This window comes from Canis lupus, chromosome 19 (assembly GCF_048164855.1).
Source record: "Canis lupus baileyi chromosome 19, mCanLup2.hap1, whole genome shotgun sequence".
Taxonomy (NCBI): domain Eukaryota; kingdom Metazoa; phylum Chordata; class Mammalia; order Carnivora; family Canidae; genus Canis; species Canis lupus.
This window is the reverse complement of record NC_132856.1, coordinates 4,817,902-4,838,811: the sequence shown is the minus strand read 5'-3', so window position 1 is coordinate 4,838,811 and position 20,910 is coordinate 4,817,902. Positions and strand designations below refer to the sequence as shown.

General features: G+C 54.6%; 1 protein-coding gene across 15 annotated transcripts in view; it reads left to right on the top strand.

The window, feature by feature from the left end:
* IQSEC1 (IQ motif and Sec7 domain ArfGEF 1) overlaps positions 1-20,910 on the top strand; it is a 377,635-nt gene that overhangs the window by 315,050 nt on the left and 41,675 nt on the right. For all 15 annotated transcript variants that reach the window (XM_072784960.1, XM_072784961.1, XM_072784968.1 and 12 more), the window contains one exon: positions 18,513-18,807. In XM_072784960.1, the coding sequence (XP_072641061.1) occupies positions 18,513-18,807 (295 nt within the window). The remainder of the gene's footprint in view (positions 1-18,512; positions 18,808-20,910) is intronic.

Here is a 20,910-nt window from a genome sequence, read left to right as displayed (position 1 = left end):
CCAGTGGACCTTGAGCCCTGGCAGGCGTATTTGCCAGCCCCCGGAGGTCATCTGGGATGCTTCTCCACAGAGATGACGAGAAAGAAAGGGCTAGAACAGGGCCGGGCCTGTAAGTAAATGTCATAATGCCAATTATCCCTATGGTTCTTATTAAGTGGTAGTGACTACAGTTGTCATTCCTGCTGTGACTTCCCTGTGTAGGCCCTGGACGGGCCGCGAAGTGCACTTAGTCCCGTGTGGCAGGGGGGTTGGAGAGGAAGCGTTTGGGGAAGCGGCTCTTTCCTCTGCTCTTACCAGAGGAGGAAGAGGAGGGGGAGGTGCAGCCATTGCAAACTCCAATTCTCTGTTCCTTTGGGGCCACTGACTTTCCTAAGAGCCATAATTTAAATGAGCAGGGACTGAGATTTGGGTTTTGTTTTCCTACCTAGTTTAAAAAAAAAAAAAGGCCAAATGACCCGGGAAGGCCTTGATGTGGATAACAGATTCTTAGCACTATTTTGAACTTTTCGTTATGGAATCTTTTAAACATAGACAGAAGTAGAGAGAATGGTATGATGACACTCACCCCCTACCCCTCCATGGGCAATTGTATTTCATTGCCCCAAGATTACTTCAAAGCACATACCAGATATTTTGATGTTTTTAGTTAGGGACCCGTCATGTGGAGATAGAGATGTCCAGTTGCCGGGGTGGGTTCCTGGGACAGAGCCGTAGAGTTCCTTAAACAGCTCTTGGCTGTGTTGGCCCAACTGAGGAAGCTGGAGCTGGTCCAGTTTCCCAGCCATGAAGACCAAACAATGCCCACTCCACCCAGGGAAGTGTCTACAGGTGGCCAGGGAAGACCAGGCCTGTGCATCCCCATCAGACAGGGCTTTTCTGGGGAAAGGGCTCACATCAGGTCAGGAGTGCTCAAGGTGCTTGCCTTCTTCATGCCTTGACTCCCTGGCAGGACTGGTGTTCTCTGCTGAGTGTCCCCACAGGCCCTCCTCTGCTCTCATTGCCCCTTGCCTGGTGGTATAGTCAGGCAGTGGCACCTGCCTTTGCCCCAAGGCAGGTTGGCTCCTCACCTCGCTTGACCTCTGGATGTACTCTGAGTGTTCTTCTCTTGGCTTAAGAGACCAGGCCCCCCAACATTCCTCCCATCGCTGGGTCAGCACTGGGGTTCCCTAGGACTCTGCCAAGGCACTCTTTCCTTCCCTCCATGCGATCTCTTCCATCCTACAGCTTCTAGTGGTGCTGCTTTTAGGGCCTGGCACATAACAGGTGCTCAGTAAATTTTAGTTACAATAGCTATATTAGTCACTCTAATACCCTAATATATTCTTAGGAATATATTACTATGCCTCGTGTCTTACACAGTGCTTGGCACACAGAGGGCCCTAAACCAAATTTAGGTGAAAAACAGGCGGTGGGGGATCCCTGGGTGGCACAGCGGTTTGGTGCCTGCCTTTGGCCCAGGGCGTGATCCTGAAGGCCCGGGATCGAATCCCACGTCGGGCTCCCGGTACATGGAGCCTGCTTCTCCCTCTGCCTGTGTCTCTGCCTCTCTCTCCCCCTCTCTCTCTGTGTGACTATCACAAATAATTTCAAAAAAGATATATATATAAAAAAAAGAAAAAAAAAAGAAAAACAGGCAGTGGGCCTGAGTCCCACCCCAGTCCTGCTCTGAGCAGTGACCACGCACAGTCTGCTCATCCCTCGCCTTCCTCAGGTACGGATACTGGGGTTTGGGTCAGATGGGTCAGTGCCTGCTGTCTGAACAAAGGGTACCCTTTAAGGCTTCTTCCCTTCCCACTGTTGCATGCTCACAGCCATCTAGCCCCTCCTTTAATCCCCAGGGCCCCCACGCACTGTGGGGGGGCAGCAGTCCTGTATTGTGATAGTAACAACAGCTCCCTCAAGCACTTCTGGGTGGCAGGCCCCAGGCTGAAGATGCGTGTCTGTGTTATCATTTGACTGCGAGGTAGACAATACCCCCATTTTAGGGCTGTGAAACGGAAGCACAGAGAGGCCAAGTGGCTTACCCAAGGTTACACAGCCTCTCTCCGCCACATGCCAGACAGGCAGTCTACAGAGGAGGGCTGTGTGCCCAAGCTGCAGGTGCCAGAGGTTGATAGGGCTGGCGGTCCCTACTCTGGGCCTTCATCCTTCCCCCAGGCCCTTTCTGCAGGCCTGCTCCGGCACAGTGTGCAAAGAGTAGACGATCAGGTGAAGGCGGCAGTGCTGCAGGTCCAGGTCTGGAGAGCGAAGAAGGAGTGGGGCAGGCAGACGGGGTGGGTGGGCTTTCCCTGCAGAGGGCAGAGCATGTGGAAGGTGGATGGGGGGTGAATTGCTTGGCCCCGTGCCTCAGTCAACCTGACCTCCTTACCTTGTGTGGGTGTTGTGTGGGCCTCCAGAAGTTACCAGCTCCCTCTGTGTGTCAGCTTCTCCATCTGTGGAATGGGGAGAGGATCCCGCATCTGTCTCACATGCTTTGGTTATCTGGGACACCAAGAGTGAACCCTAATGTAAACTCTGGACTTGGGGTGATGCTGTGTCAGCATAAGTCTGTGGATTAACAAATGCACTGTGGCGTTGAGATTTGGAGAAGTTATAGGTGCGGAGGGAGCAGGGCACAGACAATATGCTAAATCTCTACTTTCCCCTTGGTTTTCCTGGGAACCTAAAACTGCTTTACAAAAAAACAATTTGTTTTAAAAAGTTGTTATAGGATGCTGGGAGTTCGTTCTGGGTGAAGTGTTCAGGGCATCTGTTGTCGTTACAGTATTCTTTGCACCATCATCAGTGCATTCAGTAACTCATTCATTCACTTCATACATGGTCTTTAACTCCTGGACACAGACACTAGAATGTGCCCCCCTGCTGGGGTGAGCTCACAGTTGGGCAGAAGTCCTGTGGGCTCTTGTGGGCTCTGCTCCCTCTGCCACGGGGTACCAGGTGTTTCAAGGAAGGGAGCAGTGCGAGAGAGCCAGTGCAGCGCAGACTGCCACCAGCCAGGAGTCACAGCACCATCCAGTTGCAGCATGGGAGTGGATGGGGTCAACAGGATGGACAGCAGGCTGGGAGGTGGGCAGGGAGCCTGTGGGTGGGGAGCGTCGGCGCCATGCTCAGAGGTTTGGACCGCGACAAAGATTTGATGCCATAAAAGACTCAAACAATTTGCATTTTAGAAAGTGCTTTCTGGCAGTTGAGGATGAGTGAGTGCAGGGGGGCCCCCCCTTGAAGTGCGGGTCTGGGGTGGGACTTGGAGAGCTGGCCAAGGGTTATCTCAGGCCCTGAGAGGCCTGCACGCCTGACCCTGGCCAGCAGGGTGGCCTGGAGGCAATGAGACCGGCACGACGGGCATCTTCCTCCTCTCTGCCCACACTCTGTCCCAGAGCCAGCCTCCCCAGCCTGTGCCTCCCGCCCGGCACTCCTGGGGTGTCCCTGGGGCCCGGCCCAGCCCTGTCTGCTGGAGCCTGCCACAGAGAACTGCTTTATTTGAGTCCATTTTGCGCGTATGGAAATAACTAGAGGCCTCTGTATTTAATTTGGCTCAGCCAGGAAGATTTTTGGCTCTGTGTGTGTGTGTGTGTGTGTGTGTGTGTGTTCTGAAAAATGTTTCCAAGTGAGCCCCAGGGTGGAAGCTCTGGTCGTCTTTATGCAGTCAAAAGCACCAAGGACTGCCCTGGCTTAGCTGGGGGTGAGGGTCTGGCAGAGAGTGGGCTATAGGTAATGGCAAAAAACAAAAACAAAACAAAAACAAAAACAAAAAAACAGAAAGGGAAGAGGGTGATGCTATACACAGATGAGATCATGGCCGGGGAAGCTGTTTTGTAAACTTTGTTGCTTGAGGCCAGGTAAACAATGGGTAGGATGAAGGGGAAGGGGCTCCTGAAAGTAGATCCACAAGAGACATTTCTGGTTTGCCAAGCAGGAAGTGCCTAGTCTGGTGTTGGGCTACAGAACACCCATCCTGAGCCCCTCTTTTTGGCCTCAGCAATCTCAGCAAAGTCTCTCCATTGAGCCCTTCTCTGATCCACAGTGTGTGGTCCACAGTAGAGACGGCCCCATGCGTCTACACTGGTGTTTGCAGTTGGCAAAGTGTGTCCCCTCCCCCACTTGAGTCCCACATTTCTGTTGTGCAAGTGGGGCAGGAATGACACCCACTGCAAAGATGAGAGCCAGAATCCGAGAGAGGTGAGGTCACTTGCCCCAGGTCACTCAGCCCAGAAGTGGGGACCTGGTCTTTTTGTTTGTTTGTTTGGTTGGTTGGTTTTTTGGGAGGACCTGATCTTGACCTGGTCTCAACCTGGTCTGATCTCCACCCAGAGCTTCCCTCGCTCCCTTGGGGGCTTCTGGAGCCACAGGGGCATTGCTCCAGGTACAGAGACGGGCAGAGGGGGCTGCCGAGGGTGGGCAGGGCTGGGCTTCCAACCCCAGGAGACCACCTACAAGTCCAATTTGAGAATCAACACCAAGTATCAGATTCAGATTCCATCTTGACGATATAGAACTGAGGAATGAGGACATCTGGGAAATCGGAGCTTGGTGGCTGCGATGGCTGTGTGCTTTTGGATCATGACCATTGCAGTGGCATTACTGCTGTTGGGTCTTGTAAAAGTGAAACAGAGGACGCCGCAGAGCGGAAGGCCTTGGTGTTCCCACTAGTTATTCAAAGCTGTGGGAAGTCTTGGATCCTACCCCTCGGGACTTGGTGTTCTAAATCAGGTTTCTTGGGAATGACTGAGCTCAGAGCTGCGGATCAGACTGCCGCTCTTTGCAAAGGGGCCTTGGTGAGTATCGCAAGCAAGTGCAAACGCCTTTGACAGGCAGGAAGTGCAGGAAGACGACATATGGGGGAGTGCGCATGCAATAGGGAGTGGTGAGGACTGGGGCAGTGAAAGAGCCTGTGCCATCCAGGTGTGGCTATTCCCAGCTCTGTCATCCGGCCCATTATGGCCAGATCCTCAACTGTGCCTGTCCCCAAGAGAAGTTGAAAAGTCTGGATTTTTATTATTAAAAAAAAAAAAAACTCTAGATGTTAACTCTTGGTGAGTTGTTGCAGTTTGGCAGGGGAAGGGGTTTGTTTGTTTTTTTAAATACTCCTTGGGCCTGGGGCTGCTGATCTGGAGCTCTGCACTGAGACCTTGTGAGCCCCTTGCACAGAGGCCCTCTGTCTTCCAGATAGCTCTATGAAGTCTACGGTGTCCATATGAAGAGTGGCAGTGTGGGCACTGGGCCTCCCATCCAGTTGTCAGGGACAAGGCTCAAGGTCCCAGATGGGTGGGCCGCACCCCTGCCTTGGCCCTGGCCCGGATAGCACTGGCAAGAATAAAGGCCTTTTACATGGTCTGTCTGTGCGTTTGACTGCAGGACTGGCTTTCCTCTTAGTTTGGGCCTACCCTGGTTTGGTGCTCCAATCCCCAGAGATAGGGTAAGATCCCAGACAGCTTGAGGACATCCCTGGGACTAATGGTGATGCCACTATGAGCAGCCCTTCACCAAGCAGAGGCCCTGGCGGGCCCGATGGCAGGATGCTCACATCAGTCCCAGGCCCCTGCCCTCATGCAGAGCTTCATGGCTCCCCTCTGCCAGCTGGCATTCAGCCTAAGTAAAAGTGCACATTTGCCAACCTTTGGAGTGAGACTCTGCCCCTGCTTCCTGTCTGAGGCCCTGTCAGGGGTGGCCCGGCCCAACATGTCTCCCAGGGTTGTGGGAGGTGGGCCCAGGGGAGCTGAGCCGGGGTCCCCAAGGGGTGAGACTACGTGAGGCCCCCTGTTCCTTTGTACTCAGGGCCTGGAGAGCAGTATTCTGGGCACAGGCAACATATCTGTGTCGTGAAGAAACTTGCTGGCTTCTGCAGCCGCTTAAGATTTCCAAGGCCCAGCTGCCAGGCGAGGGAGTTAGTGTGGACACAGATCCCTGTCGCGGCTGGGCTGGGCCATGTGTCAGTGACCCAGCCAGGCCTCTCTCCGCTCGGGCCCTCGGTGCTCCTGCTTGCACATGACAGAGGCGTGAGCTCTGCCCTTGAGGGGAGTGTAGAAGGGGGCCCAGGTGAAATGCCAGGGACAGTGGGATAAGGGGGGCGCTTCCCAGGGGATCTGAGAGGAAATCCACAGGGGTTCGGTCCTATGGCTCCTGATCCAGGGGAGAAGGTAAGACAGCCATGGCTGTCTGGCACAGAGTTCCCTGTATTTGTTGAATGCATGAACAACTGAGAGATGCTGCTTCCCAGGTGTGTGTAGGCTCCTTAGTCACTGGCTGCATCACTCATTCATTCCTTTGTTCATTCATTTATTCACCCAACAAATACTGGTATCTGCTTGCACCAAGCCCTGTTTGAGGCACTGGGGATGCCTGATAAGACACAGAAGCAGCACAAGCAGCCACACCCCCACCCTTCCAGAGCCTACTTTCACCCGGTCAGAGACGGACTTATCACAACGAATGGAAATCAAGGCGGTCAGCAAGATGTGCTGTGAAGAGAACCAAGAGTTCAACATGACAGGCAGTGCTGGTGGCACCTGTAGATCTAGAACACCTCTTTTCCTTCCCTCCTGCTAGGGTGACTCCTGCCCAACCCACCCCCCATTTGCCATGCTCTGAGCTCCAGGGGACACCTGCACAGGCACCCACATACCACGAGGGGCCCCCCCTGGCCCTGCACAGGGCACCGTGTTTATGCACAGCCAGGCCCCCAGAGTCATGATCATTCCCGAGTGATCTGCTCGCAGATTCACGGGGCAGCCCTCCAACCCCTCCCTGTCTCCAGGACCCTGAACTGTAATCTCCAAAGCCCATTCTGGTCCTCGAGGCTATTTTGATGGGAGTGACTCACTAGCAGAGCAGTGGGACAGTACAGCCCATCTCCAGCAGGCAGGCAGGCAGACAGATGTTCTTTATGTTCAGGAGTGAGGTCTGGGCTGGGAGACTGGAGCCATCACCTCCCCGGGGCTTGGAAAACATGTTGACAGGACAGGCCAAGGGCTTGGCTGCATGTGCTGGCTTCACGGGACAGCGGACTTTTCTCTCTCCCTCTGACTGTGCGCTGATGAGAACGAGCCCCAAGAATGCAGCCGAGGCCCTTCCCGGATAATTCTAATTAGGCAGGGCATCGGCCGTCCGCAGGGTTCCTTGCCGGACACCGTCTCAACTCTGCCATGCCGCCTCAAAGCAATGGCTTTCCCCTGACCCCAGGCAGGGGAGAAATTGAGGCTCAGGGAAGCTGGGACGGGAGATCCTCCCCGTCACTCACACCATCACAGCTTTGGGATGGAAGGTGCCCGGCAGTGCTGTGCAGGGTGCTCGGGACCAGAGGGCAGGGAGCAGGGCCTCGTGAAACGGCCCCCTTCCTTCCTGCTGTGCTCGAGCAGCCTAAGAAGACCCCACCGTGCCTGCCTTTCCTCGTGCCGCCTGCCCACCCCGCCAGGAGCCGCTGACAAGCTGGGGGAATGCTGGATGTTGGTTCAGTTAGCATAGCTCTAAAAATAGCCTCCTGCTTTGAGAAATTCATTGTTCAGAGTCCTATATTTTTGTACGTATATAAAGGCCACTTCTGGAGGTCTCGGTGCTGGCTAATTAGAGATAATGCTGTGGCTGGGAGGGGCTTCTGGGCCAGATTTGGCGGCCTCAGCAAGGCAGGCCTCGGCAGGGCAGGCCTCGGGGTGGCAAGTTAGCAGGAGGGGGTTTGGCCAGGGCCCTCCCCGTGGATGTCAGAGGGCAGTCAGCAGAGAGGCAGCTGGGCACCCACAGCAGGGTTTCTCTGGGAGCAGCTGTTCTAGACTCAGGGGCCACTTGAGATGTCTGAGGGTCACAGAAGCCAAGAGACTTGGGGATGGAGAGCAGGGCTCAGTAGTAAGGGCTGTGGGTTCCTGAAATTGGCCCTGCCTAAGCCCCAGCTTACTGGTGGGAGGGGTCAGGCAAGCCCCTACCCCCGGCCACCCACTGACCCTCAGGGAACAGTGAGGCCCCAGAGGAGGGGCCCCAGCTGGCCACATCCTCTCCTGCCAGCCTGAATCTCAATGACCCCAGCCCGTGCCCAGTGCTCTTTCCTTCTAGTAGCTCCTCCCATGGTGCCCCTCTTCTGTCACCATTCGGATGTGCCCAGGTCTGTCCCAGCTTTAAAACCAGTGTTCCTTGCAGCCCCCAACCCCCTTCAGCTCCCATCCCAATCCTGCTGTCTTCTCGGCCACCATCCTTGAAGGCTTCTTCCGTGCCAGGCCCTTTCCTCAACCTGCCACAGCCTGACTTCTGGCCCCATCTTGCGCCAGCCTTGTGTCGTCGTGTCCCTCCTCTCTGCTGCTTCAGCTTCTCGGTGGTTCTGGCCTCCCCAACTTGGCATCAGGACCCTGAGGACTCCTGCCCTTCCCCTCATCCCTCCCCCAGGCGTCTTCACCTAGCTGCAGACCCTGCCCCAGGCACCACCACCAGGATGCTCCTTCTGTCCTCCCCACTCACTCTGCCTGCAAGTGCTGGTCCTGCCTGCTCCCTCCCCCCGCCCCCACCCCACACATGCCAGGCTGAGCTGCTCCATCCCTTGTGTACACTGTGGACACCCACCACCACCCGCTCCGCTCCACCCCTTACTGCCACACGGCGCTCCTCCTTGGGTCCTGGCTGAGGGCGCAGGCCTCCCAGGAAGCCTCCCCACCCCTGGCAGCAGGACACGGGCTCTGCTCACCATCCTGCAGCACCAGACCCTTCCTCCGTTGCTGCCCTGAACACAAGCCATCATTAATCACCTGTATCCCGCAGTGTGCGCACGAGGACAGGGCTATGTCTGTTTGTTCACTGCCACACTCACAGTGCCCAGCAGGGGCCTGGCCCCTGGTTTGCATTCAGTACATGTTCACTGAGTGAAGTAACAGCGTCTTATGTTTTAACAGAACCTAGTTCCCTATTCCAGTGGGGAAGCCCCTGTTCTCAGGCCTGACATCCAGACAGTGACCAACCCATGTACAGGGGTGTGGTGGTGCCGTGGAGCGCTACAGAGAGAAATGAAGCAGGGAAGCATAAGGGAGGGCCAGGATCAGGGTGTGGCTTTTAAATGAGGCAAAGATGTAAAAGGTGAGGGAGGAAACCAGGTAGACATTTGAGAAAAGAGACACAGGCGAAGGGAAAGGCATGTGCAAATGTCCTGAGGTAGGAGTGTGCCAGGAGGAAAGAGTAACAGTGGGGCTGGGGTGTGGTGCCCAAGGGAGCATGGAGGAGGGGGTAGCAGGAAGAATAGGCTTCTGGGTCACTCTGAGGATTTGGGCTCTAAATCCCAGTGAGGGAGGAGCAGAGGACAGACTTGATCAGAGTTGTGTTTTAATAGGATCCCAGCTGCTGCATGGAAAAGGGCGGAATGGTGCAGTGGGGAGGCCAGGAGAGCCCCAGAGAGAGACTGTGGCAGCGACACGGGGAACAGGTGAGGGCAATGCAAACTAGGCTGTGGCAGGGGGCAGGCCAACTGGTCAGATGCTGCCTCTGTTTTGAAGGTGGAGTGGCTAGATTTGCTGACAGATGGGAAGTAGGGACTTGCCAGGAGCTACTCTCAGAGTTTTGGCCCCAGCAGCTGGAAGGATAGAGTTGCTCTCAGCTGAGGTTGGGGGAGCACAGGAGCTCCGTTTTGAGCCTGCCTTTGAGAGGTCTACTAGTCATCGAAGGGGTAGTGCTGGGCAGTTGGACGTTGGGTTTATTTGGTGCTCTTGTGACTACCGTATATCCTCATTAAAGCAAATTTGGTAACTAGTTAAAGCAAGAACCCACTTGACTCCCCTCCCCACTCCCACCCAGCCCTTCTGGGGTGCTTCTTGGGTTGTCCAGAAAGCCCATCACCTCCCTCAATTTAGATATGGTGCTCCTGGTTAACCTGCCAGAAGTCATGTTGAGCATGTGTGCCTCATGTGGACTCGCACCCTGAATCTTTTCAGTTCCTGCAAGGGCTCCAGCCTTCCCCAGCCCCTCCATCCCAGGCTTTGGCAGTGTCTGAAGGCTCTGAGCATGGGGCTCAACATCTGTGCCTGCATGCGTGCCTCCCCGGACTCATTCTCATGGCCTCTCCTAGAACTTCCACTGGCTCTGCAGGCTAGGAGCACATCCCTTCCCAGTCACCGCTCCTCCTGAGGACCCTTTCTTCTGGATCCCGTTCGTCCCAAACCTGCCCCCCAGGGGAGACACCCCGCATTGCCAGGCCTCGGTCTAGGTGGTGCCCAGCAACTCACCCCAGGAGGGACAGAACTTTGGAGTGTTCCTGGGAGTTCATAAGCCTCCTCGGTCACTAGGCAGGCATCCGTCTTCCCAAGAACCACTTACCAGGTGTGGTCCAGCCTGTAAGGCTTTAGGCATCTGGGGAGCTGCTGCCTTTCCTGACGAGGGAAGAGGGTGTGGATAGCCTGCTTATTTAGGAACAGCATCCCTAATTTCCCTCTAGAGGTCTTCTCTATCCCCTTCTTGCTGGGCCATACCGGCTGTGTGTCCCTTTATACATCCACTCTTCCCTTGCAGTGCACCCTTCTGTGTCTTTGTACTCTGCTCCTTGCAGCCAGGCCAGCCCTTGGGCTACCTCCTGGCCCGGGGACTCTGGTGGGAAGGACTAGGGGAAGGTCACACAGCTGAGTCGGGCTCTGCCCCAAGCTCTGCAATCTTGGGCAAGCCACAAATCCTGAGTCTCCTCAATGGGATCATTGCAGGGATTAAATACGTGGATGTGGTTTGTGCAAGGGCTCCCATGTGGCACAGTGGCTGAGTATACTTGAGTGGTGACGCACCCTGAGCCACAGCAGTCCCAGAAGGCTGGTTTTCTAGACCCCACTGAAATACCTGCACTACCCCCTAAAATAGCCCCTTCCCCAGTAGCTGAACTGCTAAAAACCTCTACTTCCCTAAAGCTCCCAGGCTGCCTTCACCCTGCCTCTGGTTCCACAGACCTGCCTGCCTCCATTGCCCTAGGATGAGGCCCTGCGGAGGCAGCCCCCGAGGCTGCGTTTCTCCAGCTGAACCTTCCCTCCTCTTGCTCAGAGGACATTGACTCCTTTTCCTTCCCACCCTTACCTCCTCCCCAGACCCTGCCCTAGTCTGTCTGCATCCCTACCTGAGGACCTGGAACAGAGCAAAACTGTCCCCTGTCCCCTTCCCTGGCCCTTCCCCTGATAGACATCAGTTAATATGGCCTGCAGCAAAGAACTGTAGAAGCCCCACAGCTGTGCATATGAGAGCTGGGAATTAATTGTCCCTGCTCTGTCTAGACTCCCTTTCTGGAAATCAGAAACCCTGAAAGCGGAGTGTAGGGGAGGCCACAGGGCCTGGAGGCATGAGGGGTGTCCATATTTCAGAGGCTATTTGGCTCTGGCCCATGCAGACTGCCAGCAATCAGTGTGGATCAAGGCTCTGGACCCCCAGTGTGTCAACTGCATGCTTTTCCTCTAGGCAGCTGGGTAGCCGAGACATCCACTTGGGGTCAAGTCCCAGCCCTGCTTTCCTGCACAGGTGACCTTGGACCAATAACTTCACTGAGCCCCAAGCTCTGAGGGCACAGCTCCCTCCTAGCTCCCAGAGATGGTAGTTGGGCTATAGGCCACGTTTAAGCACTCAACACAGCACCTGTACCCAACAGATTTACAAAGGAGGGTTACTGCTGCTAACCTACCTGGTGTGTGTGACTAAGTCGCATAAACACAGTGAGTAAATGTGCAGGCTCAAGCCACGATGCCTGAGTTCTAGCCCTAGAACCTTGGGGTTAAGTAACCTCCTCTCGGAGCCTGTAGGGTGGTTTAGAGGACTCAGGGAGTTATGTATGACACTTAGAAGACTGCTGAGCTCTATAGACATTAGCTGGTACCACCATCGGCCTCATTGATGTTAGGGTGAACAGCCAGCCTCCTAACAGAGGGTCCCTGCTTCCCCCGTGCCCCCTTGTCTCTTCCTCTTTTTTCTTGAGGTCATTCATGACTTCATAGGCCATAATTAGAGACATCCGTGGCCCGAGTGGCTGAGGTCCCCTGGCCCTAACTCACTCCCCAGCTAGAGTCAGGACGTGGCATCTGGGCCATGGGGCCCAGGGCCCTTTCTGGGACTCTCCTACCCTCCCCAGGGCGTCATCACCAGTGACTATGGCCCATGGCCGGAGGCGGCCATCCTCACAGAGAGAGGCCCTGTAGCAGACAGGCGGGTGACCCTGGCTTGCACACTGGGCCTGTCTGCCCCCAACCTCTAGCTGCCTGGACTTGTGGGTTGGGCCCTGTCAGTCAAGGAATAACCGGAGACAGCAATTAGAAAGTGCCTTTTATGAGCCAAGCAGTCTTTTAAGGACTTCATCTGTGTCCTTAAAATCTGGGGAGCTGCTGCCCTTCCACTATAAGAGTTGTGTGAACTCTCATAGTGGTCGCATGAAGTCGGGACTCTGCCTCCATTTTACAGGAAGGGAAACTGAGGCACAGAAGTGTTCCTGCCCCTGGTCACACAGCTGGTGAGCAGCAGAACCCAGGCTGCAGCAGGGAGCCCATCCAGCCCTTCAACTTGGCAGAAAGGCACAGGGGTGTTGCCGGGGAAGAGGGGAACTTTTCAAAATGTATTCTCTCCCTTCTTAAATGCTTCTCATTGTCCTCGGGCAGTCAGGCACTCTGGGGGCCGTTCTGCAGTGATCCAGCCATTTCCCCACATAAAAATCACACCCGCCAGCCTCCCCTAGGGAAAGGCATGTTGGGAAAACCAGAGAAGGGGAGGAGGAGAAGGCTGGAGTCACTTTCCAGAGACTCAGGGCTCTGTGTCCCTGGGCCAGCAGGGGAGGGCAGGGGACACATCCACGTGTAGTTCCAGCTATCACCTGGATAGCCACGCTGGGCCAGGCCCACCTTTGGAGCCCCGTTGGGCGCATGGGGTGCTTCCTCTCGGGAAGGAGCCAGTCTCGGGTCCTTGTGTGTGCTGGAGGCCAGGGCTTTCAGGGAGCAAGCCCTCATGGAGCAGGACTCCCGGTGGGCTGGGGAGACCCCACACTCTTCCTCTAGATAATTACACTGTGACAGCATGGGAATGGGGGCTGCACGGCACTGGGGCTGGCCATGTGCAGGAAGCAGGATTTGAGCTGGGACCAGAGTGTGGTCCCCCAGAGGTGGAGAAATACAAGTGAAGGGCAGTGGGGAGGCCCAGGGTGGAGGTACAGATCCAGACGGTCCATAGCGGCTTCTAGACAGTGTAGGAGTCCTTTTGCTGTATTTCAGACAGGTGTCTGACTTGCTACAGCTTGCACACCTCCAGTGACAGAGACCTCAGCACCTCCTTAGCAGCCCTCACCACGTGAGAGCACGCTTTCTCTCGTTGGGTGACCTTGGTCATAGTTCTGTCCAGGGAGATCTGCTCCATCCTCCTCTTTTCAGCCTGCCAGAGGCTTGATGATAGGCATCATCTCTCCCTTCTGGCTGCTTTTCTCCTAGCCAACCAGTCCAAGCTTTTGGTGAGAGGTGGTTTCCAGACCTGGACGTTTATTTCTGGCATACTGTAATTTGGGGTTGGCAAGTAGAGTTCATGTCAGGCGCCTGCTGGGGTCAGTCACGTGGAGCACTGTGTTGGAAGATCTTCAGGAGGGAGTCTGTGATCAATTAGCAATGTCTACCATAGGCAGACGAAAGTGGGGCAATCCAAGTGGCCCAAGTTTGTGATCTGCACTCTGAGGCTCTAGACTGTCAGGGCAGCACCCAGACGTGGTCCTCTGTGATCTGACACCTGTAGCAGACCGCAGGGCTGTGTTCACTTCTGGCTTTGTATTCATGTCAGTGACTGGCTTCCCAGCTGCATCACAGCATCAGCTCATGTTAAACTTATGGTCAGCCAAAAAAATCTTGTCTTTTTTGAAAGAACAGTCATCAAACCGATCTTCCCCCAAGCTTGACATTGTTTCCATTATATGGCTATATAAGTAATTTAAGTCAATCCCTGTTGACGGGCATTTAGATTATTTCCAAATGTTTATAATTAGAAACAATACTGCAGTGAAATTCCTCGTATTTACCTCTCTGCAGATTGGCTCGTTTCCTTAGCGTGAATATCCAGAAGAGGGATTACTAGACCAGGAGCATCTTCTGAGAGTGCTGGGCAGTAGCCACCTAACTGTCGTAGAATGTTCCAGAGACTCTAAACTGTCAGAGCCTGTCAGGCACTTGGAACAGGTGTCTATCCCACTCCCTGATTTGCATATGGCCCAGGCGGCTGTGAGAGATCACGAATGCCATTGTCTAGTGTAGGACCCACCACAGAGTCTTCGGGCCTGGCTGATGGACACAGGTTGTGGAGGAAGCTTCCCCAAGGGAGCTGACCCAGGTGATGAGACATTGAGCTCCGGTTGGGAAATCACTGTGGTGAAGACACAGCATTAAGGTGGGCTGCTGGTTGCGGGAAGCTCGGGTGGCAGCATGGGGGATGGGAAAGACCTGGGCTGGGCCTGCTGGTTCCCTGACCCCCAAATCCCTGCTGGGTCAGGCATTGGACATCATATAAAGCAGAGGCCTATGGGGTGTGTGATCTACTGTGAGGAGGGGGAAGAGGACTGTCCCGTTCACACTCCGCCAGGAGGGAACTAGGTGCAGAGTTGAGTACTAACTGGGACGGAGGGGCCTTGGGTTTCTGGCTGTTTCTGCAAGTGTAGCATCATTATGGGCTCTCCTGGAGCACCTTCCAAATCAAGTGGATTTGATAACTGTTTCTGGCTAGTACTCTGAAAAAGTTGAACCAACTTAGACTATCACTCCCCATACTTATCAACACTGGGCATTTTCACTTGAAAAAAATGATCTTTCTGCTAACCAGTTTGGCTCAAATGAAGAAAATATTTTCTTTTCATGTCTCATAGTATGTAGTTTCTGATTATTCTCTGGCTCAAGGTGGGTTCCTAAGCACCATACAAACATTCATGCTGTGCTTTCTTTTGTCCACTCGTGTATTACAGGGCAGTGTTCATTGTGGGGCAGTAGGATGGCCTGGCCACTTCTTCTCTGATCAGGGTGGTCTGAGGTTGGTTGTGATTTGGTGGGGCACAAGGGCAGCCTCATTGTACACATCAAGGGGATACCATTCACGTAGATTCCTCATTGTACACATCAAGGGGATACCGTTCACGTAGATTCAATGGGACTTGGTGACAGATTACATGGGGCAGGGGTGCGAGTTGGCTGCAGGGGAGGTACTGAAGTGGTGACACTCAGGATCTTGGCTTTGGTCACTGCGTGACGATGGAGAAAGATCATGAGTTTGGTTTGGGGTACCTAGGAGGTCTGGCAAGGATGATGTAAAAAAACAAAACAAACCAAAACAAAACTGTTCCAGGACCCAGCACACAGCAGGAATGAGGGGATGCCTTTACTTATTTGGCAAGTATTTACTTAGCACTGTTAGCTGGGCACAGGTGGTGGCCCTTGGGGAACATCAGTAAGAGAAGTTACCTCCACCCTGGTAAAGCTTATCTACTGATATGGGAGATAGACAACAAAGCAAAAAACACACTATGTACGTTATGTGTTTTGAAGTGGTGATCATCATCAAAGATTTAAAAAAAAAAAAGCAAAGAAAGAGACAGGAATCCTGGTGGGGAGGGGGCTGTGATTTTAAATCTGGTGATAGCAGAGATCTGGGGAAGAGTGTTCCAGACAGAAAGAACAGCCAGTGCAAAGGCCCTGAGGCAGGAGCATGGCTGATTACTTTGAGCAGAGAGAAAGGAAGCCAGTGAGTCAGGAAGTCAGAATGAGCCAAGGGGGTAAGGAGCCAAGATGGGAGCAGCTGAGGTCAGGCATTCAAGGACATTGCAAGGACAGCTCCTTCTAAGCATGAAGGGACCAGGGATGGCACTTGATCTTATGTTTTATCTGAGTCACCGCAGCAGCCGTGGGGAAGAGTAGGGGGACCACTGCTATTGTGAGGCTGTTGTGATAATCCAGGGAGCAATGATGGTGACCTGGACCATCTGCTGAGAAGTGGGCAGAGCCTAGGTGTGTGTGGAAGGTAGGGCTGATGGGGGAGAGGAGGTGGGAGTTGGAATTATGGTGAGTACAAAGGCTGCAGGTGACTGTCAGACCCCTACCCTTAGCTATAAGGTAAGGCTTGGCCCTCACTCCCTAGCATGTTCTAGAACCTGCTGGCTTAAGACAGCTGGGAGTCAGGTAATGCCCAGAGCAAGAATCCTGGACTGGCACAGCCCTAGAAAGTGCTTGCCTCCCATCAGCCACCTACATCCCTGTCATGTCACAACCCACACTGACATACTGCCTGTGAGTGACCCCAACCTTCGGGGCAGCTGGGCGCTTCTCCACTACCAAGCAACATACTGCCCTTGAGTCCAGTAGTTTGTCACCTTCTTCTCTTTCCTCAGTCCCTTCTGTCCCAAACCACAGCTACCAGAGAATGATGACAGCCTCTCCAGTTCACAGAATGACCCCTGCCCCATCTCCACCGCTGTCAGAAAGAAAGTTCCTTTGCCTGATCATGGTAGCTTTGAGGCCCAGTGAGCGAGGCCTAGGTGTAAAGGGCTGAATCTTCCAGACATGAGAGGTGGACGCTGCTTCTTTACCCTGGGGCATGTCAGGGCAGCATGGTGACCTGCCCACCACTCCCTGACAAAGCCACCACAAGGCATGGAAGGGCTTTCTGCTCCGTGCCGTGCAGGCATGGAGACTGCCCCTTGGGCTCCCTGTGTGTCTGTAAACCGGGCTTATGAAACTAAAAACCTGAGCAGAGCCCCAGCTGCTTGTCTTCAAGGATGAGATTTTGTTTCCTGTCAGCCTCTTGCTTAGAAAAACAGACTCTGCCCCTGACTAAAGCATTTCCAGTATGGGGGATGTGTGTGTGGAAATACCTCCTTGTGAGATGCTCACAGACCACACAGAAAAGGTGAGGCAAGGAGGCATGTGGAGCCAGAGCAAAGGCAAAGGCCTTGGGTCCCCTGTCCATAGATGGGGCTCGCTCCTCCCTAAGTTTGGGATCAACCGCCTACAGGTCTGACAGGGGGATTCCCTCTCTCTTCCGTACAACTACTGAGTAAGCCACCAAGTGTTTATTGTGAAATGCTGTTCAAAGGTTTATCAAAAGAATGGGAAAATGTTAAGTTCTGCTGGTGTTCCCCTCCCACCACCCTATCACATAGACCCAGGGCCCAAAGGATAACTGCTCCTGGGTAACCGTGATGTCAGAAGAGTCTTGAAGGGTGGTCTTCCTCTGATACCTTAAAAGCATCTAGTCCATCCCATGTGGATAATGGACAGAGAGGCCTTTAAATGGGTGGCCTACCCTGATTCACAACCAAATCAAGGCAAAGCACCCAGAGCTCTTCCCCAAGGAAAGACCTTTGTCATACTTTAGCGTCTGGAGAGCAGGATGGGATGGCCTTTGTCACAGGACACCCACTGCATGTCCTTGGAGGCCAGATCCAGTTGGTGGTGCGGAAGTCCTGTACTATTCTTGAACTACAAGTTGGAAAGCAAGTGCAGGGATTTGCAGCCTATCCCTGGCTCGGGGCAGAATTGGAACTAAAGGGCAGGCTACTTCCCTCTGCCCCCACTGTGAGTCTGTCTCCCCCAGGAGTCAGTGAACAGTCACATTTTATACTCAACAGAGCAGCCCTGCCAGGCCTCAGGACGTGACAGTGGAAGCCAAGCTGAGCAGGGGGTAGACCAGTTGGCCCCACAGCTGTCATATGCAGGGTATTCCCACTGGCCTGAAGACAGGACCATTGAGGAAGGACCGCAGCCTGGGAAGGGATGCTGTGTTCCCTTCTCTCTGCTGGGGCGCTTCCAGAGAGACCCCTGCCCTGGCCCCAGAAATCAGAGTCTGTGAAGTTGAGTGATATCCTGCAGGGGCAGGGAAATGGTAAGGCTTGACCAGAGAGGCTACTAGAAGCCACGTGATAAACTACCTTGCCTCACTGCCCTGTACTAAAAAGCAGTCTGCAGCAGGAACCAGTGTTTGTTCTCTGAGTTCCCGAGTTGGGATGAGTAAGCCAGCCAATCCCTCTCTGTCCCCCCAGTCTGGCTGTTGGGACGTTGAGAGGGACGTATCTGCATCTTGGGAACAAGGGGCAGCAAGGTAGAGGGGTGTGGGTGCACCCACCACCCCCAGCCCCCGGCCTGGAGTCCCACCAAGTTGGGCTTTGATCTTGCCTCACCTGCTCCCTACCTGTGGGACCACAGGTCCCTGTACTTCTATAGGCCTTAGCTTCCCCACCTGGAAAAGGGGAATTAGTTCTTTCTCTGCAGACTGGCTTTAAGTTTTAGAAAAAATGTATGTATAACCCCGTTCATTCCCAAGCCTGCCATAACAAGGACCACAGTCCGGGTGGCCTCAGTAACAGACAGTTGTCTTCTCACTGTTCTGGAGGCTCAAAGTCTGGTATCAAACCTTCTCACGTAAGAGACGGACAGTAGGCAAAATCAACCAGCAAAGTGTGTCGAATGCCAGGGGGCAGTGGTGGGGACACTGTGGGGCTGCCTCTTGTCCCTGGCTCCCTGTCGGACTCTGGGGTCTGGGCTCACACTCAAAGGAGACCTCTGTCGTCTCTCTGTCCCCTGCAGTGTGGAGGGCGAGGCCCCCAGCAGCGAGACTGGCACGTCGCTGGACAGTCCATCGGCCTACCACCAGGGCCCCCTGGCACCGGCCTCCAGCCTGAGCCCCGACCGCTACGACCACACATCGGTGGGCGCCTATGGGCTGTACTCGGGGCCACCAGGGCAGCAGCAGCGCACGCGGAGACCCAAACTGCAGCACTCAACCTCCATCCTGCGCAAGCAGGCCGAGGAGGAGGCCATCAAGCGCTCGCGGTCCCTCTCTGAGAGCTATGAGCTCTCCTCCGACCTGCAGGACAAGCAGGTAGGCAGGGCCCACCACATGGGGACGGGGACAGGAATAGGTTCCCCGGCCGCTCTGGCTGGAGACCAGTGCCCGGCCCTTTGCTGGGGTTGCCATCAGTCCTTGTGGCCATGCATGAGGGCTAGGTAACCAAAAAATGAAGTGTCTGAGGTCCCAGGAGAGGCCTGAGCCTTTAGGTAGTCCTCAGGAGAGAGAAGGGCAGGAGATCAGTTTACAACATAAATAGCACATGCTCCGAAAAGAACACCCAAGCCCATCCACAGCCAGCGGGGCAAGGTTGCTTATTATATCCCCTTTGGTTTACAGTTCTGTGTTCTCGTGGGAAACAGCCTCACTGAAAGCTCGCTTCCTCCTGCAGGGGCCTTGGCCCAGACCCACCATGGGGTTGGCACCTGTGTGCAGAGCAAGGAGGGTGCACAGCCTGCCCGCTTGGTCGGGCTCCAGGGAGGACTATAGATAGCCTCTTGGGGTTGAGAGGAGAGGCCTGTCCCAGCTGCATGGTGGGCAGAAGGCGGAGGGAATGGGTGATCACTGGGCAGGGGGTAGAGAGCTCTCACCTCACAAGTGCAGGCACAGAGTAGGCACTTTAATAATTCTAGTGTGAAACTGGTGGCAAGGTTCAGGCTTCGGGAGAACCGTGGGCCATGGCCAGCAGCTGTGCACATATGTAGGGCCAGGTTTATCTGTCCAGCTTCCCCCAGCTCCTGGGCCCTGGCTGAGCTTTGGGCCATCTCCTCATGAGTCCTGGGTGGTCACATCCACCCCTTGCCTTGCTGCCCTCTGTTTGCTCCACAGTCTTCCTTTTTGTCTTTTGTGGAGCAGCAGAGGTCTGAGCCTGGAGTGGCACCTGACTTCTAGGAGCAGTGCTTACTGCCCAGGGCGGATCTCCCCACCCCCCTGCCTCACCCCAACAGGGTCCCCTTCCCCCCCCTCCTCTCCCTGCTACCCATCTCAGCCCTGATTCTCTCCATCCTTCCGCAGGTGGCCCCTTGTCAGGCTGTGGGAGCAAATACCCACCCCCTGCCCCCTGTGGCACCACCCCATTGCCAGGCCCATAGCAGGGGAAGACTACCCTCTGTGCCATTGATGACTAACACCCAGATCCAAAGTGGATCAGAAGCAGTTGATAGTAAAAGATCTCCAGCAGAACCACTGAAACAGAAGTGAGGAAGTTTAAGCCTTAGCAGAGGCCTGTGGAGATAATCATCTGCTTCATGTGGCCTTACCGTGGCCACAGCTGTTCGTTTTCAGCTGGCGCATATTAACCAATTGCCCACTGTGTGCCAGACACAGTGCTGGGTTCTGGGGAGTCAGCAGGGGACAGGGTGAGGCCACAGCTCTTGAGCTGACACTTTGGCCCAGGAGGTGGACCTACCAACAAGTTAGCAATAAAGACCGTTTAATTCCTGAGTGTGATACAAACTCCGGAGATGATAAAATAGGGGCAAGAAGTGGTGAGACTGCAGGAAGTGACAGCACTGGATAAGGACGCTGGGGAAGGCCTCCTTGAGGTGCCATTAGAACTGAGTATTTAAGGAAGGCGCCTTCCAGGAGGCAGTAGCCCCAGGTGCAAGAGTAGGACTAGGACAGAGTACGTGGGAACTGCCAGATGAAAGTGAGGTGCCCAGTTCCACAAGGTGGTAATGCCAAGTCCCGTTGAGTGAGGGGAGGAGCCCTTCTGCACCTTCTGGCAGCTTCCTATCAATGGGCCCAGGAGTCCTGAGTCATCGGAAGGTGGCAGTGTGCTCTGTGCAAGGGTGTTCCTCTCTGTTCCCTATCCCTCCCCCGTTGTTGAGAAGTCTCCTTTTAAGAGAGAGTGAGGGCTCAGGGTCAGCCCCACATCACCTCATTTCCCAGACCCTCTGTCTTCTGAGACGTGGGGATCCTAGAGCCCCTCTGCAGACCGGATGTCTTGTGAGTACTGGGTGGGGGGTGACATGCAGCAGGTGAGCACATGCTCACCTGGATTGGATTCCCTCCCCTGCACCCGAGTAAACTTTCAGATGGTGTTTTGGGTCAGTTGTGGCCCAGAAGGAAGAATGACCATGGTGAGTCTGCGGGGATGCCTCAGGGCAGGCCTGGGGCAGCTTGTGTCCTCCAGGG